The sequence below is a fragment of the Ostrea edulis genome, chromosome 6 (assembly GCF_947568905.1).
Source record: "Ostrea edulis chromosome 6, xbOstEdul1.1, whole genome shotgun sequence".
NCBI classification, from domain to species: Eukaryota; Metazoa; Mollusca; class Bivalvia; order Ostreida; family Ostreidae; genus Ostrea; species Ostrea edulis.
Genome location: NC_079169.1, coordinates 66,113,048 through 66,133,864, shown reverse-complemented (window position 1 = coordinate 66,133,864; position 20,817 = coordinate 66,113,048). Strand labels below are relative to the sequence as shown.

At 36.1% G+C, this 20,817-nt stretch overlaps 1 protein-coding gene across 5 annotated transcripts; it reads left to right on the top strand.

The window, feature by feature from the left end:
• Positions 1-2,017: 2,017 nt before the first annotated feature.
• Positions 2,018-20,257, top strand: LOC125646033 (zinc finger CCCH domain-containing protein 4-like). 5 transcript variants are annotated; one of them, XM_048872142.2, is made up of 15 exons: positions 2,018-2,209; positions 4,758-5,430; positions 5,546-5,727; positions 6,324-6,535; positions 8,677-8,776; positions 8,883-9,089; positions 9,325-9,433; positions 10,015-10,124; positions 10,381-10,456; positions 10,571-10,739; positions 10,850-11,337; positions 12,875-13,096; positions 16,654-16,736; positions 16,859-16,983; positions 17,989-20,257. In XM_048872142.2, exons 2-15 carry the CDS (start codon positions 4,785-4,787, stop codon positions 19,340-19,342), a joined length of 4,083 nt encoding a protein of 1,360 aa, XP_048728099.2. In that variant the 5' UTR covers positions 2,018-2,209; positions 4,758-4,784; the 3' UTR covers positions 19,343-20,257. The 5 variants fall into 5 exon arrangements, with proteins under 5 accessions (XP_048728099.2, XP_048728102.2, XP_048728104.2 ...); XM_048872145.2 differs by having other exon boundaries at positions 2,029-2,435; XM_048872147.2 differs by having other exon boundaries at positions 2,049-2,698.
• Positions 20,258-20,817: the final 560 nt, after the last annotated feature.

Genomic DNA, 20,817 nt, shown 5'->3' with positions numbered 1-20,817 from the left:
TTTTAAAAGCAGTAGATGGTAAATATGAGACACCTAAGCGAATTAAAAGGTTTATATAAATATTCATTATTCAATAATACTAGAATAATCATGGAATTTGTTGTTTTTGTGAACCTACTTTAAGATTTAAAGCTTAAAACTTAAACTTGTAAAATTATTATTTATATGATGCAATAGGTAAAAAGTAAGTTTTGCCAAGAATCTTGACATTCAGACGTTGACAGAAGTTGTAGCGTAGCGTAATACGCCCTCTGGTGAGAGATTGCTACATTAGTGTTAGCTTGATGACGCGACCTCTAATTATAGAATGGGTTAGTGTTAGCTTGATGACGCGACCTCTAATTATAGAATGAGGTTCGACAACTAGCAAAAGCGCAGATAGCGCTATTTTGGCGCGTTCAGTATTAAACAACTTGTACCATGAATATTTCCTCTTCAGCTACCTTCACAAATGTAGGTTTTATCGTACATCTTTATCTAGCGCTTCACATCTTAAGATTCCACTCCGTAGATTTAATACTGTAATTCTATCATGTGTAACATTTTATGATTATGATTTATATTTAAGGTATTTAATGTATAACGATCATATTTCATATCTAGTAAAAGGATGGTGACGTCTTCATTTGAGTGTGTAGTAGGTGCAATGGAGAAAATGCAACGGACCATCTGACCGAGACTCGAACCCGCGGGCTCCCTGAATCTAGATAGTCAGGTGCTCGATACCAACTGAGCTATCTGGCCACCGGTGATCGAGCCCGACTGGCCGCTACGTACGTTCCTCCCTCCTTAAATTGTCTTCGCACTTGAAGATATCAAACCCAAGATCTTTATTCCCTGGCAAGCATTTTCACCTGTCAGTTCGGTATACAGCACCAAATGTAACAGGAAGGGAGAAAATGCAACGGACCAGACCGGGACTCGAACCCTGGCCCCCTGAATTCTCTATTAGATTAGAGATTGGCCTTCTACCGGTACCGTATTTTATTATACCGGTAGAAGGCCATCTTCGCTAGCCAATGGTTTTTCGATTCACTCCGCACCCCGGAGGCCAATCTCTCAAACTTACAAAAAGCTAGTGTGAAACGATTACATAAATCGAAAGAAGGATGAGATAGACAGAGTATCCACACATTTCAGAGAAATCATCACCGCAAAAATTAATTATCATAAGGGGGGGGAGGGGGGGGGGAGTAGTATCCATACTTCAGTGTCTGTGTTTATCATTTATTGACACACACACCCCCAACCAAAAAAAAAAATACAAAAAAAAAAATTAAAAAATCTGGCAATGAATCTGAAACAAATAGTCTGTCTAAACACACTTAAAATACTATACGCAGTATCTGGGATATACTGTCACATGTATATACATCATTTTGTGCATGGATCCAGAAAGTTTTCCTAGAGTACGTGGTTATCCTATATAATGGTCAGGTTGCGTAGTCTAAGGATCTAGAGGGGGTGCATGGGGTGCGTGGGTGGTTATATGAGGTTTGCGCCCCCATCTTTGGTTGAATATTTAAAATATGATCATTTTTATGATTTTTATTTTTTATTTTTTTTTATTATTCATTTTTATTATATTATATGGGGAAGGGAGATTTTGGGGTCTGTTCATGTGTGTGCGGAGGGGGGAGAGGGGGTCATACTTCCCCCTTTAAAAAAAATTCCGGATCACATTAGTGATTATCATCAATTCTCATCCCTGCATCAATCAAATGATGTTTCATGGTCTGACAAAACTGTTAAAATTCCTTGAATTACCATGTGATAGTCACCAGTCCCGATTCCTTTAGTAACTCCCTTGTTGGCCTCAAATATGCATATTGTAACTGAGACAATAAATAGTGCGCCCTTTCATTTTAAAACCTCATACATTCATTAGTGTATTTTAAGTCTTTTTCTGATTTATTGTATATAAATTAATACAATTTACCTTAAAATGAAAATAAAAACATAAACTAGTAGTGATACACAAGTGACCACAAACTATCTTCAGAATGGAACGTCGAAAATAGACATTCAAGTCACGTGACTGATATAGTTTATTACGTCGCCATTTTGTTAGCGAGGGGAAAATGTGTAGTGCTTGTTGAGACTGGAAATACGCATTCAATCTGGACGCAGTTGGACAAAATTCCAAAGCAAAATACGATCAGTTAATTGTACATCCTGAAAAAGACTTCAGTGAAACACAACCTATCCGGTATCTTTCCCTTATTTCATCATAAATTTAACTCCTCTCTATCTGTGACTCCCAAAGTCCTTGTACTAAAAGGTGCAAGGTTGATATATTCCATACCACATTGAGAAACATGGATAGGCGATGGACTGATGAAGAGCAACGATAAATGCATAGACAAAATTCGGGCCAAAAATTTTGTCTAACTCGATAAACAAATATCAGAACGGATAAAAATAGGCCGAAGAAGGTATTGTAGTAAAGTATGCATAAATTATGCAAATGTGTAAGCCATTTTGAATAATTTTATTAATGCGCAGTGGGAAACTTTGCAATGAACAAGAACGAACGTGTACAGAACAAAGTCGATGTAGGATGAAATATACATGATTCATATGCAACTGGAATATATAGACACTGAACTGGCATTCAAATACCATACAAGACAAAGTATATTTTATTTATTTTAAAAATCTAGTCTGTATGAATTTTATCCAGCTTAGCAAACCGAAGGTAAGCGGGACATTGCATTCCAGATAATGTCATCTTTGAAAATATACGTGTAACTAATGGAGGAGAAGAAAAAACGTTACTCTGTAGAAACTATGTTAACCTTAACGTTTAATTCTTGTGTACTGAAAGTGCATCTTTACTTTTCTAACGCTGATGTTATCGGATGTAATTATCGGATGTAAATTCGTGTATCTGTAAATTCGTATAATTACGGACATAGAATGGGCGTGAAAGCTGCCCGGATATACAGTTCTTCCGCCATGACGTAACCAAGCAACAATGTCTATAAATAGGTCAACTGGAACGCGTGTCATTTGCCTTCAAGTTATTTCCGCGTTTCTCGATGTGGACTGGATTTGACCCAGAAAATAATATTGTTGAAGGTTGTAATGGATCTAATTATCCTCTTTGTGATCATGGAAATATAACAGGAAAACAAACATTGGATATAATGTTATTGTCTATATTGAAAACAAAAGAAAACAGCACTAGCCTACTCACACATACACATGCCTTCATGTTTTGAATAACAATACTGTTACATGTCATATTTATAATTGACATAAAATAGTGGAGAGGATTTAAATATTCTTAAGGGGGGAGGGGGGCTGCAGTGAGTGTTCAAAAATGTATTTTGGTTATGCCCCTTCAATACTTGATAACGTATGTAATCTAACCTTTATCTTAGTTATTGGTGTCTCATCGTAGTTTGACCTTCCCCGTGTGCTAATAGTATTGAGGAAGTACATAGAAATTTATATACATTTTAAACATTCATGGCAATACACTTTAATAGGAATGCTGCACCAGAGAAATTAGATATGGGTAAAGGGGGGGGGGGGGGGGGGCAATATTTTCAAATATACATGTAAAATTTACTTTTTGAAGAAGGGGGGGGGGGGGTTGTTGAGTTTTTTATTTATTATTGTTGTTGTTGACATTCTTGTAGGACAAGAAATTAAAAAGAGCTGAAAAAATTCGCACCATCGCTCTTGAAGGCTTCTTAGATAAGAAGTTCTAACTAGCTAATGAGTCAAAATACCACTGTGACAGCTTATGCCCAATGAAATTGCTAATTTTCATTTAAATGAAACAAATACTTATTTACTCATTCGGTAACTTTCTCCAATTTTCCACATATTTAATTATAGATCTGTCAACTTGAGTTCACTACAATGCTTGAGACAGGGTCCTGATCCCTAAAGATTGGGAAATTTATTGGAATGATTTGGTTTTGTTCAGATTGGGATTTTTTTATTTAAAATATAGTCAGCCAAGTTTCTGTGTCAGGTGTAGACGCTTTTTTTTTTTTTTAAATATAAGACCCAATTTGTTAGACTCTGTTTTACATTCAGTAACCCCACCCACCCCTTTCACATCAAAGAACTCGTAGATTATTCTAGGAATATCTGTTTTGACAATAGGTGATCATTTGTAAAATGCATTTTACTTGCATTGTCTTTAAATTGAGAATTTCTGGATTATGAATTGAGGAAATTTTTGCTTATTTTCCAATTGCGAAAGGTCTTTTTATCTGACCCATTTTAGGGAGATTAATGGCCTTGATTGATATAAACTCTCCCCATTATGGTAACATGAACATGACATGGGTTACTGAAAAGGAGAAATATTCAACTTAGTATATGTAATATTTTAGATGTATTACCCTCAAATATTGATATTCCCTTAAACAAGAGTCATTAATATTAGCAGATTCATAGGCTTTTAATGCTGCTCTGTTCCCAAATTACCATGATGTCACTAGTATGACCATTGGAACTTTTAGCTACACAGTACACTTTCAATGAAGTATGCCATATTTGTATGTAGAGAAAATTGAATTGTGTAATTATTTATATTTTTAATATACAGATTAGATGCATTATAAACAACCCATTTTGTAGCTATTCAATCAGAATTAAGAGAGCTAAAAGTCTTCAGCAAACTTGCGTCATTAGAAATTTATATGGATTTGTTGGAAATTAGAAGTGAAACATTGGCAGCATTTGCTTCCATTTCAAGGCTTGCTATATTGGAATTTTTGTTGTTGATTTTCCAGAGTAAATCTAAACCATGTAAATCTTGAATGATGACCGAATTGATGGAGCAAGAGGATGAATATGGAGGGGGGACAACTGATGAGTATGATCCTGAGGAGGACACGCAGAAAGGGGAAATCCCTGAGGATGGGGAGCAAGCTGAAGCCATTCTAGAGGAGGGTCAGGAAGAAGGAGAAGAAGAAGAGGAGGAGGAAGTGGAACCGGACAGGGGAAAACACAAGCGGAAACGTTATAGGGGCAGCCAGGAGGACTATGAAGAAAATCATAGAAGAAGAGGACATAGATCATATGATCCTGACTACAAAAAATTTAAGAGGTTGGGAAGTGATCGTTCTGAGAGTGAGCAGGATAGGCAGCATTATCAAGGAGGAGACTACTCCGATCAAGACGACGGTTTTAGGGATAATGACCGAAGACGACATCGTCGGTCAGAAGATAGGGATCACAGGGGAAAACATAGGAGACATGGTAAACATCGGAAAGAGAAATCTAGGAGCAAGACGCGGCTCGATGACTCCCGCAGCAGTCAAGACATGGAGGCTGAGGACGGAGAAATTCTGGAGGATGGGGAAATTGAAGAGGAAGGAGAAGAAGTTAGTGATTATGGAGAGGAAAACCAAAGAAACAAAACAGATCACCAAAGTAGCAGGAGAAAGCATGACCGAGATGGAGGTAAGAGTTTTGTCAAAATATGTTTTTTTTAACACGAATTGATAATTTGTGTACAATGTCATTAGGCAATTCCAATCACTGAATCTACACAACTCTATGACCACTTTTAATGTAGGTAAATCAGGAGATAACAGGAGAGATGAGGATTATCAGGAGAATGATTACGAGGATGGAGGGAGTGACCAGGACATGGGGCACCCAAGGGATAGGCATGACAAAAGAAGATCTCATCCACGTGGAGATCGACATAGCAGGGATCGAGATCGGCGTGACCGCAGAGGAAGGAGAGATGACAAGGTACAAAATTAAAACAGTCTGTCAGTAAGAATGTGGTAAAGCTGAGGTATACTGATATAATGTTAAATGCATCTATTGGGCTAAGCCCTGTCTACCCCTGGAAAGGCACATGGCTTTAACAACAGTGACATTTTTCACTAAGTATCATATGAATTCAATTTTTAAAAAACTTCCTTTTTGCCTTTCAATCAAAATGTTATAAGGTCATGCAAATTTTATCAACCATGATGTTTGATCTAAGTCATATTGAAGTTTTTAGCTCACATGTGGCTCGAGTGAGCTTTTCTGATCATTTGTGAAAAGGGTCTCTTATTGCATGTTTCACTTTATTCTGGTATCTGTTTTCAGGTTGTTGCTAGGCAATCTTTTCTTTTTCTCTTAGCTTTTAGATTCCAGTCCAAAGCATGTCTACATATGTTGTTTTTGGATCTTCGTTCTGGTTTGATAAAAATGCTACAAATTAATTAATTGGTGTAAAATGTATGTAATTCCCAATTGTCTGTATACATATATATTGTGATTGTTTTTCTTTTAATGGAAAAATAGTTTGTATTTACTATTGTTAATTGGATTATGTGTATATTTCCTTTTTTCAGCAACAAAGGAACAAAGGGAAAAGATCCTCAAAATATCATGACTATGACAATGTTGATGATGAAAACCAGCAGGGATGGATGTCTCATAAAAAGAATTCCTCCGGCTCCCACAAACATAATTACGACACTCAGAACTATGGAGGAGATAAGCGTGGGGATAGATATGGCAGTCCCCCTGGTCCCTACGACAGTCCATCAGATGAAGATGAAGAGTAAGTTTTACATTTTTTTCCAGTATTTTCAATTTATAGCTGCTTGTTTGGAATTGAAAGTAGTGGAAAGGGAGATAATTTTTAAAAAAAAAGATTGGTATGAATATTGTGAATTATTTATTGCAAGTACTGTTTTACAGCAAATTACAAAACTCGGGTATGACAAAAAAAAAAAACCTCGTAAGTCTGTGTGAGAACTTGTTTTGATGATTATTAGCTGGTTTGAAATTTTCTTGTTTACATTATTTCTGTAATTCAGATTCATCAGCAATTAGAGCATATACAGTAATTTAAACAAAAATAAAAAAGAAAGAATTATTTAAAGCCTTGGATTCTGCATGATATTAAGCAGTGATCATAATAGCAGTGAGATTACTATAGTGGGCATACTTACACAATTTTCCAAATGATTTCAGTGTTTGAAATATATGATACCATTATAAAGCCTTTCAGATATGCTCAAACACATTTAACAAGATTTCATTAAAGAATGGTATATCAATTTAGTTTCCATTCTTCCAATTTATGTGTGTAAGGGTAGAAGGGGGGAGGGTTCATATATGCCTTGGTATTACGATTTTCTTGTACTGGAAATAGTTACGTGGCTAATTAAATCAATAAGGTATATGATGACTTATGTTGCCAAATTAAATATAAATTCAACACTATTAGGCCATCCTTTAAAAAATATTGGTTTGCTGGGTTTTTTTTCGTTACCTATTTTTCCGGAAATCCACCCGTAACGAGATCGATCATTACTATCATAATTGCGCCCCCTCTTGTCACAGTGTATTACAAATATGGCGTCTTCTTAGGAAGCTGTGTTTTCTGTTACTGTAATTAAAGAAAGGAGAAAACAGAAAACAATTCTTGTAAGCATTTTTTCACTGATAAGATTTGATTCAATCCCAAAAGAGACAAACAAAAAATGAATAAATAAACTCTGACATCCACATCTTCTGTGAAATTCATGATGTCAATCGGACCAAAAAAAAATTGCCTACCTACCTACCCACTTTAGAAGTGGTAAGTGGTAACACTAAGGTAAACAGCAAACCAACACTTTTTTTAAGGATGGCTCTATGCAACATAAAACATACATGTATTAAGTATCCTCATTTTTTATAAAGTACCTGTTACGGGCTGTACATGGATTGAACAGTTAAAAACATATTACATATTGTGCAAATAAACATATTTATTATGTGGTTTAGATATTAGTTTTGTTGTTCTCAGATTTAATAAAGAAGATATAATAGAAACACTTGAAATAATGCTTCAAATTTTAGTTTGGGAGAGAAAGAGAGAGGTAATAATACACTAAGGCTGCAATGGGTACCCGAAATAACCGAAAACCATGGGATGCATCGTTCGGGTCGGGTTCAATTCCATTTTTCCGTATTTCGGTTCGGGTCTGGTTCTTAAAATAGAATCATTATTAGAAACCCGTTTAAATTAAATGTCGTCAAAATCCTCAAAGGTGGCTGTATTTTGATCAATTGTCAAATGATGGCATTTTGGACAAAACTGTAAACAATGACAGTATGTAAGATATGTCAAACGCATTGAAAATACGCCACAGGATCAACATCGTCAATGACAAAACATTGAAAGCATGGAATGGAAACGAGTAGAAGTGACAATGCTGTGTCTAGTACCATGTATGTCGAGTCCACGTCCTGGGTAATTATTTTAACAAAATACAATAAAGGTTTTTGATTTAAACTGTATATTAGATTTTTAAAATAAGTTATATAGAACCAACCATATACCCGAACCCGAAGTTTAAAATTTAGAACAGATCCGACCCGAAAATTTTTGGAACCGTGACAGCCCTATAATAAACATTTTTATTGTTAGTATTCTAAATACCTAAAACAATCAAAAGTATCTTTGAGTGAAATATAATCAGTATTGATTTTATTTAAGTTCACATTCAAAAACTACAGGAAACAGCTGCCAAAAGATGCTGAAATCAGCTCAGATTTACATGTAAAATGCTTGAGTAACTTCATGAACTATTTTCAGACCAAATGTGATACTAGCTGACCAAATTGTTTAATCTATTGATCATTTCAGCAGGCAATTGATAACTTTATTGTTCTTTTGATCATTATGTCAGTGAAAATGCTTCTTTGCAGATATGATGGCCATCGGGATCGATCCAAAAAGAACAAAAGCATGCTAAGCATGATTGGAGAAAATATGTTGGATCCTAATATTGCTGCAGAAGAGGGCCAGGTATGACTGGTCACAGAGTAATTAACAAAAATAAATAAATGAAAATAAAAAATATTTTTACATATATATAGCTCAAAGTCAAGGATTATTTTTTTTATGTACACAGGAAATTTACAAGAAACCACAACCAAAGAAAAAAAGAAATTTTGAAAGAGATGGAAGAGGAGGCCATAATAATCATGAGAGGGGAAACAATAAGAGGAAAATGCAATCTCGAGATCATCCTGATCTGCCTAAGAAAAAGCCCTTACTGAAGACCCCAATGGAGGAACGACCCATATGTAGATTTTACAAAGAGGGAAAGTGTCAAAAGGTGAATATATGTATTATTACAATAGTAGGAATTGAGGGAAAATGTCAAAAGGTTAACATGTGTATTATTACAACAGTAGGAAATGAAATTGGGGATTGGATATCTAAAAATTTCTATAAACAAAGATTTTTATTTAATTTAGCTAGATGTTACTATGCAAATGTAATACACCATTCGAAGTTGCTTGTTATGTATTATTGACTCTTTACAATTTTATTCATTTTTTTTTTTGCAGGGTTATGATTGTCCATTTAATCATGAGAAGATGCAAAAGAAACCAGAATTGTGCAAATATTATTTGAATTCCTATTGCTCCAAAGAAGAAAATTGCATTTTTATGCATAATATCCTTATCTGATGCAATTTTACACTATTATTAGTGAATTTTACCATGAAATCACTTACTGTGTAAGCCTCCCCCCCCCTCCCCCCCCCCCCCCCCCCCCCAAAAAAAAAACAACCCAAAAAGCAACCCTATCCACAGTTTCTCAGGCATTGCCACATGATACTGAAAGCTGCTGCAATGATCAAGACAACATATCAAAAAGGGGAATAACTCAATTTTCTCTTTCAACCATGTAATACAGATTCTGAAGTTTTAGTAAAATAATTGTACATTGTATTATACATATTAAATCCTTTATAAACAAGTGTTTAAAGAATTATTTACTCTTTATAGAGATTGATTTAAAACAATGATAATCAGTTGGTAAATTCTATTTAAAATGTTTGGATGGGAAAAATAAAGACTAACACACTATCTCATGCTACTGCATCTTAAAAAGAAACATAAATGTTGAAATATTTGGCCTGAGAAACTTTTTTTTAAAAATTCCCAATGGGGGCAATTATTTACTAGATTTTCGAAAAGAAATGCTTTTTTACAAATTAAATATTGTGTAATGTGTTCCTTAACAGAATTTAAGTGAATTTCCTTGCAAATTCTATCATACTGGTCAAGAATGCTATGGTGGAGACAACTGCAAATTTTCCCATGATCCTTTAACAGATGAAACTAGGCATCTCATTGAAAAGGTTAGAAATCATATTTAGTGTTTGAAGTCAACCCATAGATTAGGATACAACAGTGATTAATGTTTTTAAACTCAACAGGGTGAGGGGGGATTATCTCCAAGGAATAAGTGTCTTCACTTCAAACTTGAAAATGATAAGTATATTCAGCATTAAAGACAAAATATAGTAAATGTAATCCATTAAGATCAGTCATCCTTGTGTTTTAACAATATACAAGTGTGTGCAGAGATATACAGAGCTATGTTCTTGATTATAGAGATACAACAATCATGACAATGATGCTGAGTTTGAGGAAGACAGACAAAGGAACAAAAATCGACCAAGTTTATTAGGTGAGTACTTAACTGAAATTGATCATTGAATGTTCCTTCAATTAGAGTTATGTTAAAGTTTCTCATTATATGTGTAAATACATGATTGTCATTTATTGAATGATTCATTATTAGGTTCCCCACCAAGGCACCTGCTTGTAGACCCTGCAGTTCAGGAAAGGATCAAGAAAATTCCATCCATTTTTGATATAGAAACACACCCACCAAATCAAAGTCCCAGCAAACCAGGAGGGCCTGGGGGTCCACCTAACATGATGCACCCTCCCCACATGCAGCCTCCAAGGTAGCTTTTCAGATTTTCAAGAATAACATAATTGGATGATCAATGTATCAGTAATGTATTATTGCGTTGTTGTTTTACCAAAATTTTATGAATGTAATTTATAATTACAGGCCAGGATTTTACAATGAAATGAATATGAATCGTATGCAGGGCCCAGGGCCACAAATGAACCATGGTCCTATGGGGCCAATGGGTCCTATGGGGCCAATGAACCAAGGACCAATGATGGGTCCTAGAGGGCCAATGAATCAAGGTCATCCCATGGGACCACCAGTTTCCATGCCAGGACCAATGATGGGCCCACCCAGGATGATGAATCAGATGAATCCAGCTATGAATCCAGCAGTGGCATTAGTCGGGGCATTATTGCAGCATGCAGCAGGTGTGAGACAACCTAATGTCAGTACCGGAGGGCCAATGCCTAATCAGCCCATAGGAAATTTCCCTGGCCCAGGGGACCATGCTGAAGGACCTTTTTCTGGACATTCAGAGCAACCTCCCCATTTCCATGGTTCAAATAACCAAGGCCCAGATTCACATCCTGGAGAGAATACAGATGGACATAATCAAATACTCCAAGGCAGCAATAGAGATCTAGGTATGAACTGAGTTGGGAAAGTGATTTCATGACTGATTTTGATATTCGGTTAAGCATCACTGAAGAGACATTATTTGTCGAAATGCGCATCTGGTGCATCAAAATTGGTACCGTATAAGTTTTATATTATGACCCCTGGGTCGAGGCCTCTGCTGGTGGACTGTTAGTCCCCGAAGGTCTCTACAGCCCAGTAGCTAAGTACTTCGTTACTAGCTTGAAAATACGGATGTATATTTAATTGCTGTGATAAAATTTTGAAATTCATTTCAAAATTAAGGATTATCTCCCTCATGCAAAGCTCTTATCCTTAGAGGAATTTGACTCCACTTTTTGGCACTCTTTTTTCTCCTAAAATAGCTCTAGCAAGTTTATTGTTATTTCGGATTTCAAACATTTCGGCTGAGCATCACTGAAGAGACATTATTTGTCGAAATGCACATCTGGTGCATCAAAACTGGTACCATATAAGTTTTACATAAAGTTATTTGAATTGCAGCCTAATTCTCAAAGGATCAAATTTTTGCAATTTTAGAATGAAATACCTTGGGGTCTTGGACATCACGAAATTATTTTTCAATACATCCACCACTTGCACTAACCTGGACAAAATTTTAAAATTTACATCAACATCACGGGAAAAAAAAAAAAGGTTTAATACGCCGGTTTCGAGATACGTCCGAGTTATTTCCCTTCGGAGAACTCTCGTACATAGTAAGGCGCGAAAGAATTTGTTTACACGCGAGAGTGGGACAGATATTCATCACTTCTAGTGCAGCGTAAGTGAATGTACTCAGTAAGTTTCTCATACGCTGTTTGGTCACCCGAATTCGACTGATACACAAACTAAGTAAGTGATAAGTATTTAGGGAGTAAATTGAATACATAGAATTCTTATCCTATCACTTTATTTCGCTGGTCATAAGTACCATATCCAAGATATGTCTTGCAAATATGACATTGTATGTTTCCACTTCGGTAAAACATTTCTTTCGATAGTATTTAGTATTTCCGACATTTACATATTTAAAGAGAAGCCGCTTTTAATACATTTCATCGTCTTCCTCATTGGCTGTATATCCACTCTGTCCCACTTAGGCATTCAAAGTTCCACTAATTGGACCTCCTATACAGAAGAGTTCGTATCTCGAAACTGGCGTATTAAAGCAGCTTTATTCATATGCATTCTATATGAATATTATATTAATTAGAAGTGTCCCAAAGTTTCATATTTCTTTCATTCTTGATGTTACAGTGTAGTTCTGTTCATAAAGGATTTGATTCATTGGTACATTATAAGTTCAAACCTCAAAAACTTGGGAACAGAATTTTATTGTGTACTGCAGATGTATTTAATTCCACAGAACTGCATATGGCTTACATGAATATGTCTTGCATACTGCAAGTCCACTGGAATGAAATCGCTTGGATTTTATTTGACTGCGGACATAAGTATTTCGCATAAAAAATGTACATTTTCAGTATTTCTCGCATGTATTATTAAGATATAAAAGTATGTATGAATTTATATTACATGCAGATGGAGATGATGATAAAAGAGAAGAAAAATATAAGGAAACCGATCCAAACAAAGAAAAGCTAGCAATGCTTGGAATTGAAACTGATGATTACTTGACATCCAATCAGAGAGAACTGTTTCAGAGAATCAACAAGACTACTGAAGGAAAAGATGAAAGTAAAGAAAACAAGGAAATGAATTCCAAGCCTGTTATTGGCACAGACAGTGATTCCAAAGATAAAGGTAGGAACATGTATAAAACTTAGGAATTCATGTTTATTGTAAGGGCTGTTCCAGAAATGATCAAATGGGGGGGTCGGGCGGCAAATGATATTTTTTTGTGTGGGTGGTCGTATTTTTTCATATTTAATTTGGTCCATGGTTGGACTGTTAAAAAAATATTTTTTAGTGGGTAGTTTCTATTGTTTTATTTTGTGCCACGTGGGTGTTGAGTTTTCAGAATATTTTTATTGTCGCTCTTGTCGTGTTGGTTACAAAACGTCGGAGGGAAAATTGAAAACGTGCTTTCGAAATCGGAAGTAACATAGAACTATTCGAGTTGTCGCTCTTTGCAGCACATAACTTTCCATTACGGCTTTCTTCAAATTAGAGGCGCGTTTAGTAGGGTCCCTTTGGACGTGATGGCGGCGAACTTTGTTCTGTAGATTATTACAGTTTACAGTGCATCGATTTTGGGAATATTTTGAAACCAATAGGTATTCCGTTTTCTAATAAAAATAGGCAAACCTTAGTTGATTTATACGAGGGTACCGATGCGTTATATTTATCAGTCAGTGTGATGGTGATATAGAGGCCTCCGGGCGCGGGCTCCATTAGAAGACGAACGATTCGTGGAAAAACATATCCATACCCATTTCATGATAATAGCATCGTGTGGACTCCCAATCTTTCCAACATTCCCGCCTTAGATGCCTTTGATTGTTGATGTGACATAATTTCTTCAGAACTACTGTGATACAATGTCGCACAGGCATTACCACGTCATTGACTAGAATGTTTGTCCCGAAAACCACGCGAGATCTGTACTGTTTTCATTTTTAAAAATATTTTTGTGGTGGGTCTGGTTAGTTTTTTTTTTTAATTAGATGGGTCATTGTAAAATGAGTTAATCAATTTGATGGGTCATGGGGTAATTTTTTATTTTTTTTTTATGGGTGCTTGGTATATACAAAAGGTGCCTCCCGACCCCCCCATGTATTTATTTCTGGAATAGCCCTAAAGAAAACTTTCATTTAGATTGTGATATTTGTATCTGTTTTTAGCTCACCAGAGCTTAAAGCTCAAGTGAGCTTTTCTGATCACCTGTTGTCCGTCTGTCTGTAAACTTTTTATACTTTCGACTTCTTCTCCAGAACCACCGAGGGGATTTTAAGTTTGCTCAAATGAAGGACCATGCCCTCTTCAAAGGGGAGATTATCAGTGTTCACAAAAACATTTAAAACGTGATGACCAGTGAACTGTCCGAAATCACTGGCCCACAGTGAAATTTACTGGACCCCCAAATTTTCATAGTACATGTTTTGTCAAATACATTTATATGGAATGTATTGTATAAATGCACAATTAATTTACTGAAATTTTATCAAATATGATTATTATTCATATTCATATCCACCCTAAGGCATCCTTCCTGTCAATACCAGAAAAACAACATGGTACATGGTATTCTCTCTCTCTCTCTCTCTCTCTCTCTCTCATCACCCGCAAACAAGACTAGAAATTTACATATTTTTCACAAACATGAAAATAGCCCTAGTGCACCTTAGTCTTATCTACCAATATCAAATGTAAACGATTGATTATTTCTACAAACTATACAAATTGCATAAAATCAGACCTAACTTCAACTGACCAAGTTCATTTTAATTGGACAATGCAGTTACTGGTGTCATGGGTGTGCATTGTGATACACAACACAGCTATTTTTGTTGTTTCAACAAGTTTTTCGTCGAATATTCACGAGATTTACGTACAAGTTATCTTGACAATTACAAGTATAGTTATCGTTCTTTACTTTAAAAAATAAACAAACCACGATGTTCAAACACTTACATTATGTGCTATTTCTTGATTTATTTTTATTTTGATGATAAATTTATGCAAATAAGATGTCTAGAATATCTACATCCGACATTATATTTTATGTGACATACAAAATGTCTTCAAGCCCATTGGACTTCTTGATTTTTGATTTTCACTGACTCGACCTTAAAATTCAGAAAGACTGGATAATCACAAAAATGCAAAAATGGGGTGGTGTCATTTAAAAATCTTCTTTTCAAGACCCTCTGAGCCAAAACTGAAATTTACATGAAAGCTTTTTGATATAGTTAAGATTCAAGGTTGTTAAAATTATGACCCCCGGGGGTAGGATGGGGCCACAATAGGGGATCAAATTTTTTACATGCAAATATATAGGGGAAATCTTCAAAGAGTCTTCTTCTCAAGAACCACAGGGCCATAAGAGTGGAGATATACCTGAAAGCTTCCTGGTATAAAGTAGGTTCAAGTTTGTTCAGATCATGGCCCCTGGGGGTAGGGTGAGGCTACAATAGGAGATTGAAGTTTTACATGCTGATATATAGGAAAATCATCTTCTCCAGAACAAATGGGCCAATTTCAACCAAACTTGGTACAAATCATCCTTGGGTGAAGGGGATTCAAGTTTGTTGAAATGAAGGGCCATTTCCCCTTCCAAGGAAAGACAATCACAAAAATGCAAAAAATAGGGTGGGATCATTTAAGAATTTTCTTCTCAAGATTGAAGAAACATTGGACCAAAAAAGCTAAAAAAAAAAAAAAATTACATGAAAGCTTCTTGACATAATGGAGATTCAAGTTTGTTTAAAATCATGATCCCCAGGGGTAGGGTGGGCCACAATAGGGGATCGAAGTTTTACATGCAATATATAGGGGAAATTTTTAAAAGTCTTCTTCTCAAGATCCACTAGGCCATATAAAGAATGGCGATTTACCTGAAAGCTTCCTGGTATAAAGTAGATTCAAGTTTGTTTGGATCATGGCCCCCGTGGGTAGGATGGGGCCACAATAGGGGATCAAAGTTTTAAGTAGAAGTATATAGAGGAAATCTTTAAAATTCTTCTCAAGAACCACCAAGCCAGAAAAGTTTGCATTTACATGAAAGCTTCCTGACAGTGCAGATTCAAGTTTGTTAAAACCATAGTCCCTTGGGTAGGGTGGGGCCACTACAGGGGATCAAAGTTTTACATATTAATTTATAGAGAAAATCTTTCAAAATCTTCTTTTCAAGGACCACTGGGCAAGAAAAGTTTATATTTACTTGAAAGCTTCCTGATGTAGGCCTAGTACAGATTCAAGTTTGTACAAATCATGGCCCCCAAGGATAGGGATGGGGCCACAGTAAGGGATCAAAGTTTTACCTACAAATTTATAGGAAAAATCTTAATAAATCTTCTTCTCAAGAACCATTGGGCCAGAGAAGTTTACATTTACATAAAAGATTCCTGACATAGTGCAAATTCAAGTTTGTTAACATCACAGATCCTGGGGGTAAGGTGAGGCCATAATAGGGGATCAAAGTTTTACATACAAGTATATAGAGAATGAAAGCTTCCTGACATAGTGCAGATTCAAGTTTATAAAAATTATGGCCCTCGGGGGTAGGTAGGTTGGGCCACAATAAGGATCATAGTTTTACTTGATAATATGTAGGGAAATCTTTAAATATGGGCCAAGGTGAGCAATGTGGCCCATGGGCCTTTTGTTTATGTACGCTCTAGTCTACTCTTTTATTTTAGTGGAAGATGACAACTGGTACTCAAGTGACGAAGAGGATCAAAAGGACTCCAAAAAGCTTACTGATGTACTCAAAAACATAAAAGTAAGAATCTAAACTATTCTGCTCAAATATCAATGGAAATTTGGTTCTAAAATATTAAAGGAATTAAAATTTAAGAAATTAAAGTTTACAAACATGACATGAATTATTGGATTTTGTTGTAGTCTTCCACCCCTCTTAGCCCTCAGATGTCGAATCCCCCATCTTCCACGCCCAGCACAATGAACATAATGCAGATGATTAATGCTATCAAAACAAGTAGCTCTGGTGCTACGTCACCACCCATCAGGTGAGCATCTCCTATCAAGTCCACTCCAATTCTGTACTGTGATACTGTGAATCTGGCCTGGATTTCTCAACAACAAAATTCTGCTAAAATTTGGACTTCAGGCTGAGATTTTACTCAAATTTTGACTGCTCAAATGAAAGAAAATTCAAACTCAAGTTTGAGATTTTTTCAAGAAATCAAGCCTGGTCTTTTTTCTATAGGTCAGTTTTTGCAGGTCTCTTGATAACAATTTCTAGCATTATAATTCTCATGCCTGTTAGGAGCAAAATAATTGGTTTTGATACTGCTGTATTTTGATCCAATTTCATAAAAATAAATTGATGCTATAATTTTGGATTTATGGTGTAGTGGAAATGTGCAGGGTAGATAATTTTTAGCTCAAGTGAGCTTTTTTGATCTTCTGTTGTCAGTCGTCTGTTTGTCCGTCTGTAAATGTTTTACATTTTCGACTTCTTCTCCAAAACCACTGGGCCAATTTCAATTAAACTTGGCAAAAAGCATCCTTGGGTGAGGGCTTTCTGTTCTGTTCCAATGAAGGGCCATGCCCCCTTTAAAGGGGAGATAATCACAAAAATAGAGTGGGGTCATTTAAAAATGTTCTTGAGAACCACTGGGTCAGAAAAGCTGAAATTTACATGAAAGCTTCTTGACATGGTGCGGATTCAAGTTTGTTAATATCATGACAACTCCACCCGGGGTATGATGGGGCCACAATAGGTTTTACATACAAATATATAGGGAAAATCTTCTTAAGATGGGCTAGGAAAGTACAAATTTACATCAAAGATTCCTGACATAGTGCAGATTCATATTTGTTAAAATCATGCCCCCCGGGGGTTTTGATGGGGCCATAATAGGGATCAAAGATTTACATTTAAATATATAGGGAAAATCTTTAAGTATGGGCCAAGGTGATTCAGGTGAGCAGTGTGGCCAAACTTTTAATCCAAGAATGGTGAGAAATTCAAATTCGAGGATATTATCAAATGATCATCTGTTTTACAGCTCCACCAGTTCCGTACAAAGAGATCCTCGGAAACGACATGACCCAAGGTCAGCTGGAAAATCTGGGGACAAATCCACCCCTCCCATCATTCCCATAGAATCTCAAGACTCTCCATTTGAACACCCACCTCCTGTGTTTATTACATCCAGTGAAGGTGATGTGGTTTGGAATGTCATACCAGTGACAGTGGACAATTCCTCCAAGACACCACCTTCAGGTGTCAATCTTTTTGATCCAAAGTACAAAAATGATCCAAGGATTCAAAAAATGTTGAAACATGCAGAGGCCACCAAAAGCCAGAGTGTCGAGAACAAGACTGATGGACAGAAACAGGTTGATCCACGTACTGGTCAGCCAGTAAAATCTGGGCCCCCTCAAGGGGACCCTCGTTTGAAAGCTGGGAGTGATTCTGGAAAAGCATGGGATCCACGGCTTGGACGAACGAATTCTGATTCAGGTGCTCGTGCTAGTGACCCAAGGTTACTGCGTACTCCTTCAAATCCACCTATGGGTGTTCATCCTCTGCCTGTAAGGCCATCATTATATCCAAGAATGGGCAGGCAGAACAGTCAAACAGACAGTATAGGCCCTATGGACCCTCGTTTCTCAAGGCAGAATAGCTCAAGTGGTGTCTCCAGACCAGATGATCCTAGAATGAAAAGACAAATCTCAGAACAACCCTCAGATCAAAGGTCCCCTGGGCTTTTGCCTACACCTCTTTTACCACCCATGCCAGCAGCTATTGCCAATGATCCAAGGCAAAACAGTGACCCAAGAAAATTTGGAAGACAGAACTCTACTCCAGATCCAAATAGTGCTGTGTTACCTGATTTAAGTCTCAAACCTCTCGGTGAACCATTAATAAATCCTAAAACTGATCTGTTACTAGATGATGAAAGTCTCCAAAAAATGGAGGGGCAGCTAAATCAGTCATCAGTTGATTCAGAAAAGGGAAATGGAGAAACAGCTGACAAACCAAAACTCGACTACCGCAATGATCCACGATTCAAGAGAAAGCCAGCCAGTAAGCGTAAAGGAAGCATGGAATATGCTTCCCCTCTGGATCGCGAAGAATCGGGTCAGGAAAATGTGTCAAGTTACAACAGCTACAATCGTCCTCTTCCAAATAACCCCCCAAAAAGTGATCCTAGAATGAACAAAAGTGATCCCAGAACAGTAGCCAAACAAGAACCGAAAGTGCCCCAGGAAAATGTGGGTTTGGCACCATCTGGTGATGAGGAGGCAGGGGGCTTAACTCCCCCTGGTCCAGATTTGGCATTTGCATCAGAGACAGAAATTAATACTAAGGATTTTTTCAAAACAATAGATCCTACTGCATCACCATTTTGTTAGGGAATCCCCATTTAATGAAGTAATATAATTAGCAAGCAGTTAATAAGTTCTATGAATTCATGAATTTTTGTAATACAATCTGTATGAGAATGAATGGATATACATGTATAATGCTGTATGTGACTGATGTCATGATTATATGGAAATTTTGGGCTATGAATTGCTGAGAATGATTATTCTAGTTGCCAAATTGTCTACTTACTGACACGTTTGTTATGGTTGTTTCCTTTGACAGCCGTTGTTATATTGTTGATTGTGAAATAGTTGTTGACCTATGGATTTATATCGTCATAGTTGATGTGTTCAGTTTGCAATATAAGCCATTCATTTTCACCAAATTTCTTAGAACAAATAGGCTTTAGATACTGTTTATGTACGTGTACATTTTTGCATTTATTATCTGTTCAAGTGGATTTTTGAAATTATGATGCCCCAATATTTACAGGATATAGTTTTTAAGATCAAAATATTTTTTGTGTTGTTGGAATACAAATGGACAGTCACAATTATTTCAATTTGGAATATCATGTGTAGGAAAGAATTTCTGACAGTGTAACCATGAAGAACTTTTTAAAATTGATTTAAGTGCTGTATATGAAATTAAAAAATATCCACATTCAATATTTTAAAATTGAATGAAATGATGCCTAAATGAATTCTTTGTGGTAATTGTCAGAATTATTTTGATGATATTTTTTTCTACGTGTATAGTACAGAAATTTTAACCTAGGTTGTTTTGTGAATATACCTGTAAGATGTTCCAATCATGTTTTCATGTCATAATTTTGTATGTGTGTATGAAATGTGTGGTAGTGCTCAAGTAATTGGGTTATGTATGAACAATTGTAATACAGAACTTTTCTGTGATGTTGTATATTGTATTCCACCCTACAAAGTAAAAATTGAACTTAAAAAGACGACTTCTTTCTTTATGTTCATTGTCGCAAGCCCTTGGAGCGTACATTTCAGCTGTGGTTTGCGACATTGCTTCATGTTAGCACTGGACATAGTATTTATTTATTTAATCCTTCTCCAGGTTTCAATATATTGTACATATTATGTTATATCATACACACACAAACATTGTTTTGTTTTACATCTGGACTTGAAATTGACATTTGACAGTTATATATTGCATGTCTTCCAGAACATGACTGGCAACTGCAGAAATGTCTCGACATTAGGACGAGTGTTTTCAGAGATCTCAAACCAGTAAGGCTCCTAAAATTTTGCTTATTGTAATATTAGATCCATGCATTGCTCTGTGAAAGAATGCATGCATAAACTAAACCATATTAAATATAGGATCTCCCGTGGTTTGATATGATTTATTTTCAATGAGTTGAGTGTCCCGAACCTTGGCGAGGGGGTAGAAAACATACAAGTTGGATATATATCATATCAAACCATGGAAGATTCTTTATATGACAAGTTTTAAAAAACCCCATCCCACAGTTGTTCATAAATTTACATTA